Source organism: Myodes glareolus, chromosome 4 (genome assembly GCF_982192425.1).
Source record: "Myodes glareolus chromosome 4, mMyoGla1.1, whole genome shotgun sequence".
Classification (NCBI taxonomy): Eukaryota; Metazoa; Chordata; class Mammalia; order Rodentia; family Cricetidae; genus Myodes; species Myodes glareolus.
Window position 1 is genome coordinate 115,496,678 of NC_142029.1, and position 13,249 is coordinate 115,509,926.

At 39.7% G+C, this 13,249-nt stretch overlaps 1 protein-coding gene across 1 annotated transcript in view; it reads left to right on the plus strand.

The window, feature by feature from the left end:
* The window catches only part of Cntn5 (contactin 5), a 1,188,481-nt gene that overhangs the window by 1,074,093 nt on the left and 101,139 nt on the right, over positions 1-13,249 (plus strand). The window contains exon 16 of the mRNA XM_087905876.1: positions 12,437-12,557. Within this exon, the coding sequence (XP_087762002.1) occupies positions 12,437-12,557 (121 nt within the window). The remainder of the gene's footprint in view (positions 1-12,436; positions 12,558-13,249) is intronic.

Genomic DNA, 13,249 nt, shown 5'->3' on the forward strand with positions numbered 1-13,249 from the left:
TTATCCACACAGCCATGGAGAAATTAGATTCTTGTGTTGACACCATTTGACAGTATAAAAGCATGAATTAATGTCATTTAATCTTGAAATACAGTGTATTATGAAATAATAAGATAATAGTGTTAATCTTAAAAGATAGATTGGACATATGAAAAAATACATTGAGAGAATGGACACATAAACATGTCCATCAAATATAGAGCCATCTAAAATATAGTTAGGTGATGGACTCAAATCTGAAAAATTAGTCAGCGAGTATTAGATCACAATATACTTCATATGGCTATTTGAGGCCATGTCAGTTGCAGGTCACATGTAGAGGCTTTTCTCCAGGCCAGCCTACAATCACAGGAAAGGTTAATAAGTACATGGAGAAATGAAGTAGATGCTTTTATAATGTTAGAATGTTGATTTGGTGTTTCAAGGGAAGATAATGCATTCTATATCCAGATGTGGCTCATCAAAACCAGTCACAAAGAAGCTTGAATAACAATACAATTTTGTTAAGAAAACTGGCTTCTACTAACAGTTTCACGGTCACTATTATTTAAAATGCCAATTTATTTTGATATCCTTACCAAATATTCCTAGTGTAATAAATTATATGCAGGTTGAATCAAAACAGGGTGCTATTCTATAGGAGGCATAATTGAACTCCAACATGCCAGCTCAAGAGCTGGTACCCAGAGTTTACCTACCTGTACATTGACCACCCCCTTAGTTGAGCCCCCTGTACTCTGCCCTGCAATTTTACTCTCTGCTCTAAGAAATTATTAGTTGTGGGGTAGTTTATATTTCTTATTTATACTAAAATCTGATGTGGGAGTCTCCTCTGAATGCTAAATGACTCTTCCCTGTGGCTTGTTTACTATTATATATTTTAAATCATCTTGTTATGACTGGTTGTCTAATCACATTTGCATTTAAGTTCCTCAATGGTATGTGCCATCTTTCCTGGTAGTATGTGCATCCTCCCTCCCCATCGAAGCACTTTAGCCAGGACACAACTCACCTGTGTGTGCAGAGTAAAAGAGAAGGAAGCAGTTCCTAGGGTGCCAAAAACGCACCACTTTCTGCCTAGACAAGAGGACACTCTAGGAAATCCCTGGCAAATGAATACTATTTTCTGCCTCTGCTGTCACAAAGGGAAATGAGAAGTGATTATAAGGTATTATTCTGGAGCTGTCCTAGAGGTCATGCCATTGCTAGTTGATCACAAATTACAAGCTCATTCATGAATGAACCAAAGTCTTTATCTCTCTATCTTCTTTGAAGAACTTTACAGAGATAGAACTCAGGAAGCACAGACCTTAGTGAAGACAATGTGATATGCCGCTACTCTACAGTGGAAGAATTTGGTCAAAGCAAAAGTGTGTATTGCCTGTCATAACTGTGAAGATCTTGTTTCTTTCAGCACTGCCTCATTGAAGCAACCTATGGGGCGCGTGTTAGGATAGCATCACTAAAGAAATTTCATGAGAAAATTGACCCTTCAGGCAAAGCACAGAAAGGAGCATCTAGTTTTAGTGGTGTGAGTTTAAATCTCCTGCTGAGAATCCACTTGAAGAGAAGCAGTGTGTCACTGCATTTCAAGGATTTCCCGGTTCTAAGTGAGAAGGGAAATTCCTCTGTGGTCCTCCTAGCTGAAGAGCTGTGAGGTATAAAAGCCCCCACCTCTGCTCTTTCAAGTGTAAGATGGCCTTTCTCTGTCACCAACAAGGCTTGTATAGGGCAGGCTGATGAAAGTGTGCCGGCATGTGGTTTGTGCCATAGGAACAAGAAAAAGCAATAAAGAATATTTGGAAAATAACACAGAATACATAAATACAGTCATATTAGAATAGCACATGCCAGACATTCAGAATGAAAGATATAGTGTGTCCTATATTATTCAAGCATAAAATAAAAATGTGGTCTGTTTGTTCATGTCAGCATATACTGAGAAAAAATTTCAAATGAAGCAGAGAATTTCAAGCACTTAGAAAAGATGTTTTACTTATAAAGAGATTTGATCTCAGATAGCACATGTAGTGTTGCAGGAGGACGAAAATAATATCAAGGTGACCAAGGTGGGTTGGGTTAATCAGAACAACTGGTTGCTATACATGTGACTTGGGCAGTTTCACTGGGTCTTGTATGAAATGCAAAACTTTTGTATGTTGCCATTTGAAAAGTTTTAGTTTTTCAAAGAAAGATCTTGCCTTTCCCTTTGTATCGGGGCTCAGAGAATACACAGATATTCCTGGATGTCAGGGGAGCCATTCTCAAAGAGCTAAGATTTGAGCAAATGTTGACATAAGACACATTTGAAACTCTAGCAGACCAGTGGAAAAAATTCTTGCAAAAGAATCAGAGGATCCATTTCTACTGGATTAAGTGATGAACTGGGGGAAGTCAACTGAGCCTAAGCTTCATCTAGATTGGCAACAAGGCATCATAAACAGCAGTCACTGAAGTTAACTGACAAGGTCAGCAAAGTCAGTCTGGTGGGCTGACATCCAAGGGGGAGACGTTAGAGAGCAAAAGGGGATAACAAACATGATGCAATCTGTTGGTTACTTCAAAAGCTAGGCATGGCTGCAGAGGTCTGTGATCCCAACATTCTGGGGGCAAAGGCAGGAAGGTTGCAAGTGTGAGGCCAGATTAGGATATATAGTGTGACCTTGTCTACAAAAACCATAAAGTCTTATGAGTCAATACTCCTAATTGTTGCTAATAATGTAATTATTGTTAAACTCCATGAGGTACACAAAAAGGAATTAACTTTCTCTGGACTCAACCTAAGTATTCTAGCAGGAGAAACAGAAACACTTCCTTCCACAGCTTTTCAAAGTCCACATGCAAATATGAAAACCTAGCCCATGTTTTCTCCCTGCATTTCTTTTCTTTGATGTAGACTGAAGTGGCACATTCTCAGTGCAGTCTCTGTTCCCATTCCTCAAGTTTAACAAGACATAAATGAGTGCATGGTAAACTGGCTAAGTGCACACTATATGAACAATGAAAGCGGGTGAGACAAATATTCCAGAAATCATGGGCAGTAAACTTTTGTCAACACATAGAATGGAGTGAAGAGTAAGTCCAAGCAAAGTATTCCAGAAGAGCTCAGTTGTAAGTATATGGTACTGTGTACATCAGAAGTCATTTGCTTGGTCCTTTACATCCATCTAGACAGGTGAACTCACAGACCACCCCTCATCACGGGGAAAAGAAGTCACCATTAAAGAATGAGTGTAACATGCCACAACTCCACATTGGCTGGCTAGCTGAGTACCTCAGCAGCTCCCCATTTGCTGGCTAGCTGAGTGTTCTTACTTGAGACAGGACAGGTGGAATGCATGTAGTTTTTGTCAACCATTCATGGTTCCCTGTGTACCCATGCTTGTCATCTAAGTAGTAAACAGGATTTTATACTCTTTACTTTAAAATTAAGCATCGGAAATGAATTACAACTGAACTAGTGTTTGTCTGCTTTGAGCACATTTCAAAAGGCTAGTCGTCACTTACCCCAGCTAACGGACTGACACCATCAACTGTCAACTTAGTGCCCACATGCCTGGATCCTGTTATCTTAAACTCAACCAACAAGTAACAATTTATCTTTCTTCTTTATTTAAGAAGATTATTTAAGACTGTTTTCTCTTAGTGCATGAAAATCTTCATGAGACTATTATTTTGGAAGCTAAGCATGCAGAAACAGTTTGATTATTGAGTATATTATTAAAATAATTTAATACTGCACTGTGATATAATTTTTTTTGCTAGGGAGCACTTTGCCTATCTTCTTGGTTTGTAGCAATAAATATCTCTATATCAAAGAATGTATACTTTCATTGAAGCACAAAAATTGATCAGCATAAGCTATTTTTAAAATGACATTAAAACCTATATCAGCATTAATCTAAACCTTGTTCAATAAGGTCCTAAGGGAAAAGTATTATAAACATTATATATGTGTGTGTACATATGCATATATATGTATGTATATATAATTTCTATATGTTGATAGCATAGTTCAAATTAATTGTCACCTGGGGAAATGAGACACGACTATTAGATAAACAGGTTAATGTCTAAGACTTAATTTTTATGACATTAATGATATCTAATAACTCAAGCTGCAGAATTCCAAGGATTTACATTATTTAATTGTTTAATTTTATTAAAGTGCATCTTATAGAAGTTATATTATCTCATTTTACTTTAAAACAAGCAGTTTTATAAGCATTGGGGGGTCACAACTGGACGTGGTAGGTTTAAGAAAGTGAAATGCGTCTTAAACCAAGACCAGAAACCACCATCCACAACAGCAGTGAGGCTCACTGAGAATGGAGCTTGCTAGTAAGAACCTAAGTTAAATAATCTTAGTGTTTATGACTTTTTCCCAAACATCTTCTTAGTGGTTGCTATGTTAGTGTGTGCACAGATTTCTGCTGCAACCAACTGTTAAAATGCTTCTTAGCACTTTATTCTTTTAAAGTATTGCCCAATCATTTCACGCATGCACAGTGCTCTACTTGATGCTTCCACAATGCTGATGGGGGAGGGGTTGGAGACAGAAAGAGAGACAGACAGACAGACAGAGAGAGAATAAGAATTAGAATCAGAAAAAGAATAAGAATGAATGCAAATAAGAGAACTAGAGAGCTCACTTGTTATTGACTTCTCCAGAGGATAGGGGACACTCAGGAAATGCTGTACCAAGGGCAGAATTCAGTCCCCTAGGTCTACATCCAATGGAGATTTTCTATAGTACAGAAATGAAAGGGTACAGGAAATACCTGTGTCTAAATGAAGTCAAGAGCTTATTTAAAAAAAAATAAAACTTTCTATAGCAGTTAAAAGTCTTGATATCCAGCTTGGAGAGGGAGTGAATACTAAGAAAGACTCTCTTGACTGAAGGCTCACTTAGGCTCCCTTTGACAATACTATTTGTCAAACTCTGACCAAGTTCCAGCCATACTGTTGGGGGTTTTCCTGGCATTATCACAAAGCTCTGAGAGAAGCCTTGAATCATTGAGTCCTCCTTCCCTTTTGTCCAGTGATTTGGAAGGAGAACTTGGATTCATACAACATCACTCCTAAACCAACATCTGTTCCTGACTGTTTCACACCACCTGCATTTCTTTGGTGCCTTTTTCCTCTACTCTTTCCTAATTTCTTCTAGGGAATATACTGACAATAGAGGAGAGGTACTGCCATTTGCAAAGAAGGGAGAAAGAAGAAAGTCATTAGGTGTTTAATTTGCTTATTGGCCTTGGGCCATCCCTGGCAACTCTGCCCTTGCTCAACTCTGGGAATGTCCCAGAGAGAGAAACTTCTAGGATCGAAAGGGTTAAATTCAAGGGAAACCACAGGAAGCCTAGCAAAGACTGGGTCTGAAATGAACTGCTCAGGAAAAGAACATGTGTCCCACAAAAAAGCCTTTGCAACTAGGCAGGAATGTGGGAAATTCCAAGGCTGCACATCTGGAAGGGACTGATCTGGATCACAGAGTTCAACTGTAGGAGAGACAGAATACCTTTACCTTCCTGCTGAGGTAAAGAACTTGGACTTCAAACAGAACTCACAGACACTAAGCAGCAGATCCCAAAATGAGTTCCCATTCTTATGAATATGATTGGCAGTGTCCTGGGAGCTGGGCTGCTCAAGGTTCTTAGAGTGAAGTCTAATAAGCAAGGGCATCTTCCTGGTGTAAATGCTCACATCTTCCATCTACATTTAAGATTGAACTGAGGCAGCAAGATATAATTCTAAACCAGTCTGAGCTACATGTGGAGTTTGATATCAGCCTGGGCTATAGAGTGTATGCCGTTCTCACATCAGTTAGGTAAGTAGGTAGGTAGGTAGGTAGGTGTTAAGTATTTTTCTGACCTACAAGCTGTCGCAATAATCCCAATCAGACTAAATTTAAAAATGCCTAGGTTTAATCGACGTCAGCGTTCCCAGGTAGCCCCACAGAAAAAAACACGGAGGTGGGGAAAGGAGAACTGGTACAAACATGGAAAACCAGGAGACCACGTGTTTATTCTCTGGAGGGGGGCAGTTTGAAAAGTCTGTGGGAGTGGTCTTGGCCTTCCCTGAGGAGGGTCACCATTTGGCAGGCTTTTTTGGAGGTGGAGTTTGGACCAAGGCAACTCCCAGGGGAGGAAGCTTTGACATGAATCTTTCCACCCAACATTTCAAAATGGATGTGAGGGGACTGGGGTAAAGCCCCCAGCCAAATATTCCATACTTTTTTTTGGTTAAGATGTTAGAGGTTGAGGTGGTGCCTTTAACCAAACATTTTAGACTCTTTTTGGATAAAGAGGTGTTGACTCAAGTATGGCTACTTCCTGTGAGCATGGGGTGATACAGGAGAGAGGAGAACTGGGGGTTGGTGGGCTTATACACAGCAAAAGGTGTGACTGGAGTGCCATCTGGTTTATTGCCATCCTGGAGACCTCAGACAACTGTCCCTTGAGGAAGATGAGAAGGCAAGTGGCTAGGAAAAAAAAATATATTGTTATTTTTGGCCCTATGAATAGGGCTAGCCATGGGAAGGGTCATTAATTGCCAGAAAGAATGCGACAGAGAAGTGTCCTGGTTGTACAGGAGAGACACCCGTGAATAAGTGAGACACAAGAGCAGATATGCCCTTTTAAAACCAGATTTTAGATGGTAGGTGTCCTTTTGAGCCAGGAGAGTTGGTACCAATGGTGTAGTCCCAGGAGCTGGTGTAGGTGTTGGCATTGTCTGGAGGGTTCTTTATAAGTTGGTCTTGACCCAGACAGCAAGAGTGACCTATGAAATATGCTTGAAAATGGTTGGGATTATAATAGGCTCTGGAGACTGTAAGCTTTTTACCAGACCTGATTTTTTAATATAGCAGCCGAACTTTTTCAGAAACATGCAGGTATCTGTAAGACAATTAGAACATGAACATTTTAGAAGACAATTAAAGCAAATTCAGGATTCTGGTTTAACACCTGAAACCTGTTAATCCTGGACTATGAAGCCTGTGAAAGAGGCACACCTCTCTTTATCTTTAGCAGGAAACTTAACAAATAAAGTAATGAGCTACCAGTACCTTAAGTTATCAAATGACAATAGAAAGATCTAAAAAGGATAAATGAGCAGAAATCAGACAACTTTTTTAGTTATGCAGGCAATCCCAAATCTCTCCGTAACCTTTAGAGAACACCAGCCTTAGAAGCAGTACTTACCATTAGCTGCTGAGTCTAAGAGGCCTGAAGATTTTTCTGTGGGGGGAAGATTTATTCTACCTGTCTTGGCAGAATGAGAAGATTGATCTCCTGTTGTAGTATCCAGGAAGCTGATGAGGTGGAAGATTGCTTTTTGTTGTATATGTGACTTTGCCATACCCAAAGGCAAGCCTTGAGGTGGAAGGTCTTTTGTCACTATGTATCTTCTTGGAGGAGCTATAGGAGGTTGTAGGAGCTGATATGTCTCTGTGTTAGAAGCTCTTTTGTTAGATGCCATACTCTCAGATCTGTAAAGGTGCTTGAGAATTGGGTACTGTTACCTGTTAATTATATTTAAACTAGACATATAAGTTAAATTTAGACATGTATTTTACATAAATTAGTTACAGCTTACAAATGGTAGCAAGTGTCAAAAGATTAAAGGGAACATTTTAATAAGTCAAACAATAGTAGCACACATAGGTACTCTTACCCAAGATGGAGGTGAGGACAAAATGGTGGCTACCCAAATGTTTTTGTTTGTTTGTTGTCTTGTTTTGTTTTTAGAGCTGTTGTAATCTGGAATTATAAATTTCACAGATCTTAAAACACTTACACATATGCACAGAGAAATAAGACAAGCCTACTATGGAAACAAACACCCATAACAGACATAAAAGCATAGTATGGCCACACTATTTTAACAGACAGACAAATAAAACTTTTTTTTTTAGGAACCTGTGTTAGCTGAACAACTTAAAATTCCTGGTGTAGGCAGGCAGCAGAAGCCAGGGAAGCACATAGGTTGTCCCATTGAGGAGCAGATTGGCAGAAGCTGAAAGAGAGAACAGAAGCATAAGGTTGGAACACCTATACAGTTTTAGAGTAGAAGGAAAGGGGGAAAACAGATCGGAATCCCACATGACAAGATTAATGCCAGGAATAGAGACAAATAATAAACAGAGAAGCAGGAAGAGGAGTGGGAACAGGAACACAGCATCCAGAAACCATGGGCATTTGGAGCTTTATTTGTTTTATGTTAGGTGTTGGATAGCCCCAATTTAAAAGGATTTTTGTAAAAGGCAGGCCAAGGACGTTGGGCAATCTGGCTTTGAATTGCAAGAGCCCATTTTTACAAGTCTATGCCAAGTCTCAGGACTCAATGCCTACCACAATGCATCCACCATGATAAGACTCTTGTGTCAAAAACAGAGGGGCGTGAAAAATGTGTGGGCAGATGTCTCCACCCACACAGTCCCACGTCGAGGACAGCCCCGAAATCGTACATGTCCTGGACCCTTAGCAGCATGTACTTAAGAAAGGGGAACTCACCCACAAGAAGCTGATCTTAGCCTGGCAGAGAGCATGGGCGAGAAGGGCGTTTTCCAACGTGTAGTCCTGGGCCAGTGGGAAAAACAGACCGGGTGGGACCTCCAAATATTAAGTATTTTTCTGACTGACAAGCTTCTCCGCCGATGCTATAATCCCAATCAGACCAAATTAAAAAATAACCAGGTTTAATGAATGCTAGCACTCCCAGGTAGCCCCCCAGAAAAACACAGAAAGGGGGGAAAGAAGAACGGAAAGACCACGAAAAACTGGAAGACCACAGTGTTCATTCTCAGGGGGCTGTTTAAATAGCCTCTAGGAGTGGTCTTGACCTTCCCTAGGGAGGGGTCATAATATGCAGACTTTCTTGGAGGTGGAGTTTGGACTGAGGCAACTCCCAGGGAAGGGAGCTTTGAAATGGATCTTTCCACCTGACATTTCAAAATAGATGCCAGGGGACTGGGGTGAAGACCTAGCCAAACGGTAGGCAGGTAGGTAGGTAGGTAGGTAGGTAGGTAGGTAGGTAGGTAGTTCATTCAAAAACTGGACCCAGGTGGAAAGGTAGTCACAATTTTCCTATCTTATTTCAAAGTTATAAATAGAAATCCCAAGTGCTCTAATGAGATTGTGTGACCAGGAAAAGTGTATAGCAAGTTCCCACTGTTCTCACAGGCAGGCAATGAACAAACTGAGCCTATTAACAAGTCTTCATTTAGTCCCTCAGTCCCTCGTGCACCAACCACTACGGGGTTTAGTGCCCACGTGGCTTTTGGCTGTGTTGGAGCACCGGGTTAAGTCCTGGTTGTGGGGAATTTGATCTCAAGCAACAGGTAACACAGCAGCCAAACCTGAGACAAGAAAGGACAGGAAGTAAAATGAGAGTCAGAGGAGAGAGAGTGTGCCTCCTGAGAGACAGAACGTGGAGACGAAGTTGAATTGAAGAAAGCAAAGCTCGCTGTAAGTAACCATTTCATTAAAGCTGCAGGAATTGCAAACTTTCTCACAGGAGCTGCGCATTGTGGGCTCGGATTAAGGATAATGGGTTCCCCTGTGAATTCTCCTCATTATTTCCCTTGAAAGAGCCGTAAATCTACGGCAAGGAGAATTCAGGTTTACTGTTCACAGTCCATTCGCTTTGCTTGTAAGTGCCCCTGTTTAGGAGTTTAAAAATATGATGCAGGTATACTCCACAAGGAAAGAGATCAGCCCAAAATGAGTCAATTCCAACTCCTCAGATTGACATGGCATCCAGGCCTGTGCCACAGGATGCAGAGATTTTGCATCAATAGATAATGATGGAACGCTAATCTCTGGAGCCGCACACAGACAGCAAAGGAGAGATTACTCTACGGACCAAGTTTCTTGTATGTTTATGTAACCCTAAATACTCCTTTCATCTTTCATCAATGTTTACTCTCAATTCAATTCCACAAAAAGTAAAAGGGTTGAAAACTTTTCTTCAGTTTCAAAAGAAAATAAATTATTTGGGAGGAAAATGTCTGTAAAATAAAATGGGAATTTCTTAATTATAGGAGTGTGCTGCTACAAATTAGCTTTCAAAACCATAAGCTTGAGTCTTCCTGTTTTTAAACTACTCCCAAATTCATTTGGTGATGGGATGCTTTCAACCCAGAGCAAAAGTGAGGTGATTGTCACACCTGACATCCAGTCATTGGGTGGCTGGCAAAGGAGGATTTCGAGTCTGAGGCTAACCTCTACAGCCTTTCAAGAACTTTGTCTCAAAAATAAATAAATATATACAGACTAATAACAGCACCCCCAGAACCAAACAGGGAAAATAACAGTCATTTTTACAGGTGGAGTTCCGTCTGCAACTTCTCCCCTGCTTTCTCATCAGACAGGTCTCCCATTCTTGCCCAGGACAGTAGTCAGTTACTGCTGGCTAATGCTAAGTGTCTTGGTGGATGAGCTCCCAGAAGCACGTACCATGGGGCCAGGGTGGGCCCAAACTGAGTTGGAGACTAATTTTATCACTCATAAATGATCTCGACTAGAGTCTGAACAACCGATTATAATGTTTAATTTCTTTTGTTTCTTCACTAAAATGAAAGGTCAGAGTGTTTTAAAGTTTCCACTGCATCTGAAAGAATTGAGTGCTTGGTCAAAGTGAACTGTAAAAGTGGATTACATTTCTTCATCCCATTAGAAAGCAACCACATAGAAAGTGAATCTTCTTAGATTTGAAGGATGTATTGTAAGGAATTCATAATTGTGATATTTGATGGACATATATTTAATTTCAAAAATAATTATTGTGACTTTTAATCAATTTTAATGTATTCTTGCTGTGAAACAGTTTCTTGTATATGGGTTAATCAGACTGTGTCCCAACAAATTACTTTATGAGTGAAAATTTTCAATACTCTTAGATGCTCCATTGTAAGATCAGCTAGAAAGAAAATAACTATCAGAGAGAGAAAAAAAAACTTCACAAAGTAATATGTTGAAAGAGATGAACGTCGATGGGATGAGAGCCCCACAAGCTCACACACTACGCCCTTTCCTGAGATGCTAAGAAGAAAACTCAGGGATTGCTCCGAGACATTAGTTTTCTTTACACGATATGTCAAACCCATTCATTTATTTCAAAACAAAGGCAAATGACTAAATAATTAAATAATTATTAGTATGTTTTACCCTGTAAGGACAAACATGATGTTTTTAAAAGTAACTTGCTTCCATTCCATCCAACATTAAAAGCTCTTGTATCTGGCGGATGGGGGTCCTTCTCTGGAATAGTTTTTTAAGAATTCTTTCAAGTGCTCAGTTTATGAATGAATTCTTGGAGAGTGTTATTTCAAACTGTGCACATTCAAGCCAACTTTTCCTCTTTTGCAACATGAGAACAAGAGATATTAGGTCTTTCTATAGTTTTATTCTATAGGGAAAATAAATCATCAGGAATGGTGGCACGTGCCTATAATCCCATCACTCGGCAGGCTGAAGCAGATGTTCACAGTCAGCCTGAGCTGAATATTGAGTTCCAGTCCAGCCCATACATAATGAAATCATGTCTCAAAGAGCAAACTAGAAGCGTGTGTGGGGCAGGGGAGACATGCAACAGAATCAATGCCGGATCTTTACATGATCACGTGATGCCATCAATTTTGACAAAGTAATTGAAGGACAGTACTAGGTAAGGAAAGGTTTGTATTGGTTGGCCAATCATCTACAGAGTCCTCCCTGATCCCATAAGCAATACATCAAAAGACTCTCTCCTTTGTATTCACTGATCACCTAACCTCTGTTATTAAGCTATGCTCTCATCTTATTGCTAATGAAATCGAGTGCTTTGAGAGTCCTCTCTGTTCTGTGCGTTAACACAGGTTCTGGCTGCCCCTGCTCCCTGATGATGGTGGCTATGGAGGATTGTATCTTTGTTACATAAAAGACACATGGCTGGAGACTAGTCATCTCCCCCTGAAGTGCTGTCACATTCTGTGACCAACAGTCTACTTACAAAAGGAAATATTCAATAAATATTCATGAGATAATCTTTCAACAGCTACTGTCTCATAATTAATTTCCCACTAGTTGCTATTTCTTTCAACACAGTTTAACTGTCACAAACAATAGGCCTGTCTTTCAATAGCAAAGCAGTAAATTTTACTGATTTTCCTGTACTTTTAAAGCTGTGAGTGACTGGTATATATTTAAATATCTCTTAACCATTGCTGCTAAATCATTTTATGCAATTTTCAATGTTGAAACTCTTTTTGAGTGGTTGTGAAAAGTGTAAATCTGTATAGTCCTTACGACAGGGCATGTTTGATTGCTGCATTGTTATCATATAAACTGTAAGGCCAAAGATGGGCCCTTTGAATATGTAAAGTTCCCCCTTAAGCCACCTTGAATTAGGCAGATTTGCAACATTTTAAACTGGCACTTCATCCCTCTTTCAGCAAGCATCCTCTGCAGATTTAATGATCAGGAACATCCTTCTGATGCATGCTGGGAGATATGGCTGCAGGGTACAGACCACAGCAGACAGTGTGTCAGATGAGGCAGAACTTCTTGTTAGGGGTGAGTATGCTAAGAGTTCAGACTGCAGACATGATCACTATAAATTATCCTATGAAGAGACTGGAATGCATGGACTTGGGGCGCTTCAGCAATGTGCTGTTCACTTTCAATTTCACGATCTCTGTCAGTTTTGCTTAACCTTTGTTTTGCCTTTGAGATGATAATGTCCTTAGGAGCAGACAAAAGCTAAAAGCGATCTCAAAAACATTTGCAGTAATGAATGGCTGCTAAGTGGCACACCAATTTAATCCCAAACTCAAAAGCGTAGCTGCGGAGACACTGGGTCACAGAGTCAAGGTTGCTCTGTGTGTGTGTGTGTGTGTGTGTGTGTGTGTGTACTTGTAAGATATATATATATATATATGTATATATATATGCATGTGTACACACACATACACACATTTATGTATACATGTACCTTTTAAATGTATGTATATATACATATACATACATACATATATATATATATCTTTCAAATCCAAAGCCAGCAGAACTTTCAGACATTATATTTTCCTCTTTTTCCCTACTAACTTCAAAATCCCACTTCCAAAATCAAGAAAACTTCACATGTAAAAGAGTATACAATTTTTAAATGACAGGGATTTTTTTTCTGAGCCTGAAAATGTCAATAATACACAGCTTATCTTTGTAAAACTGACAACTAAGTGTTTTCAAACTATGAGCCATTCCCC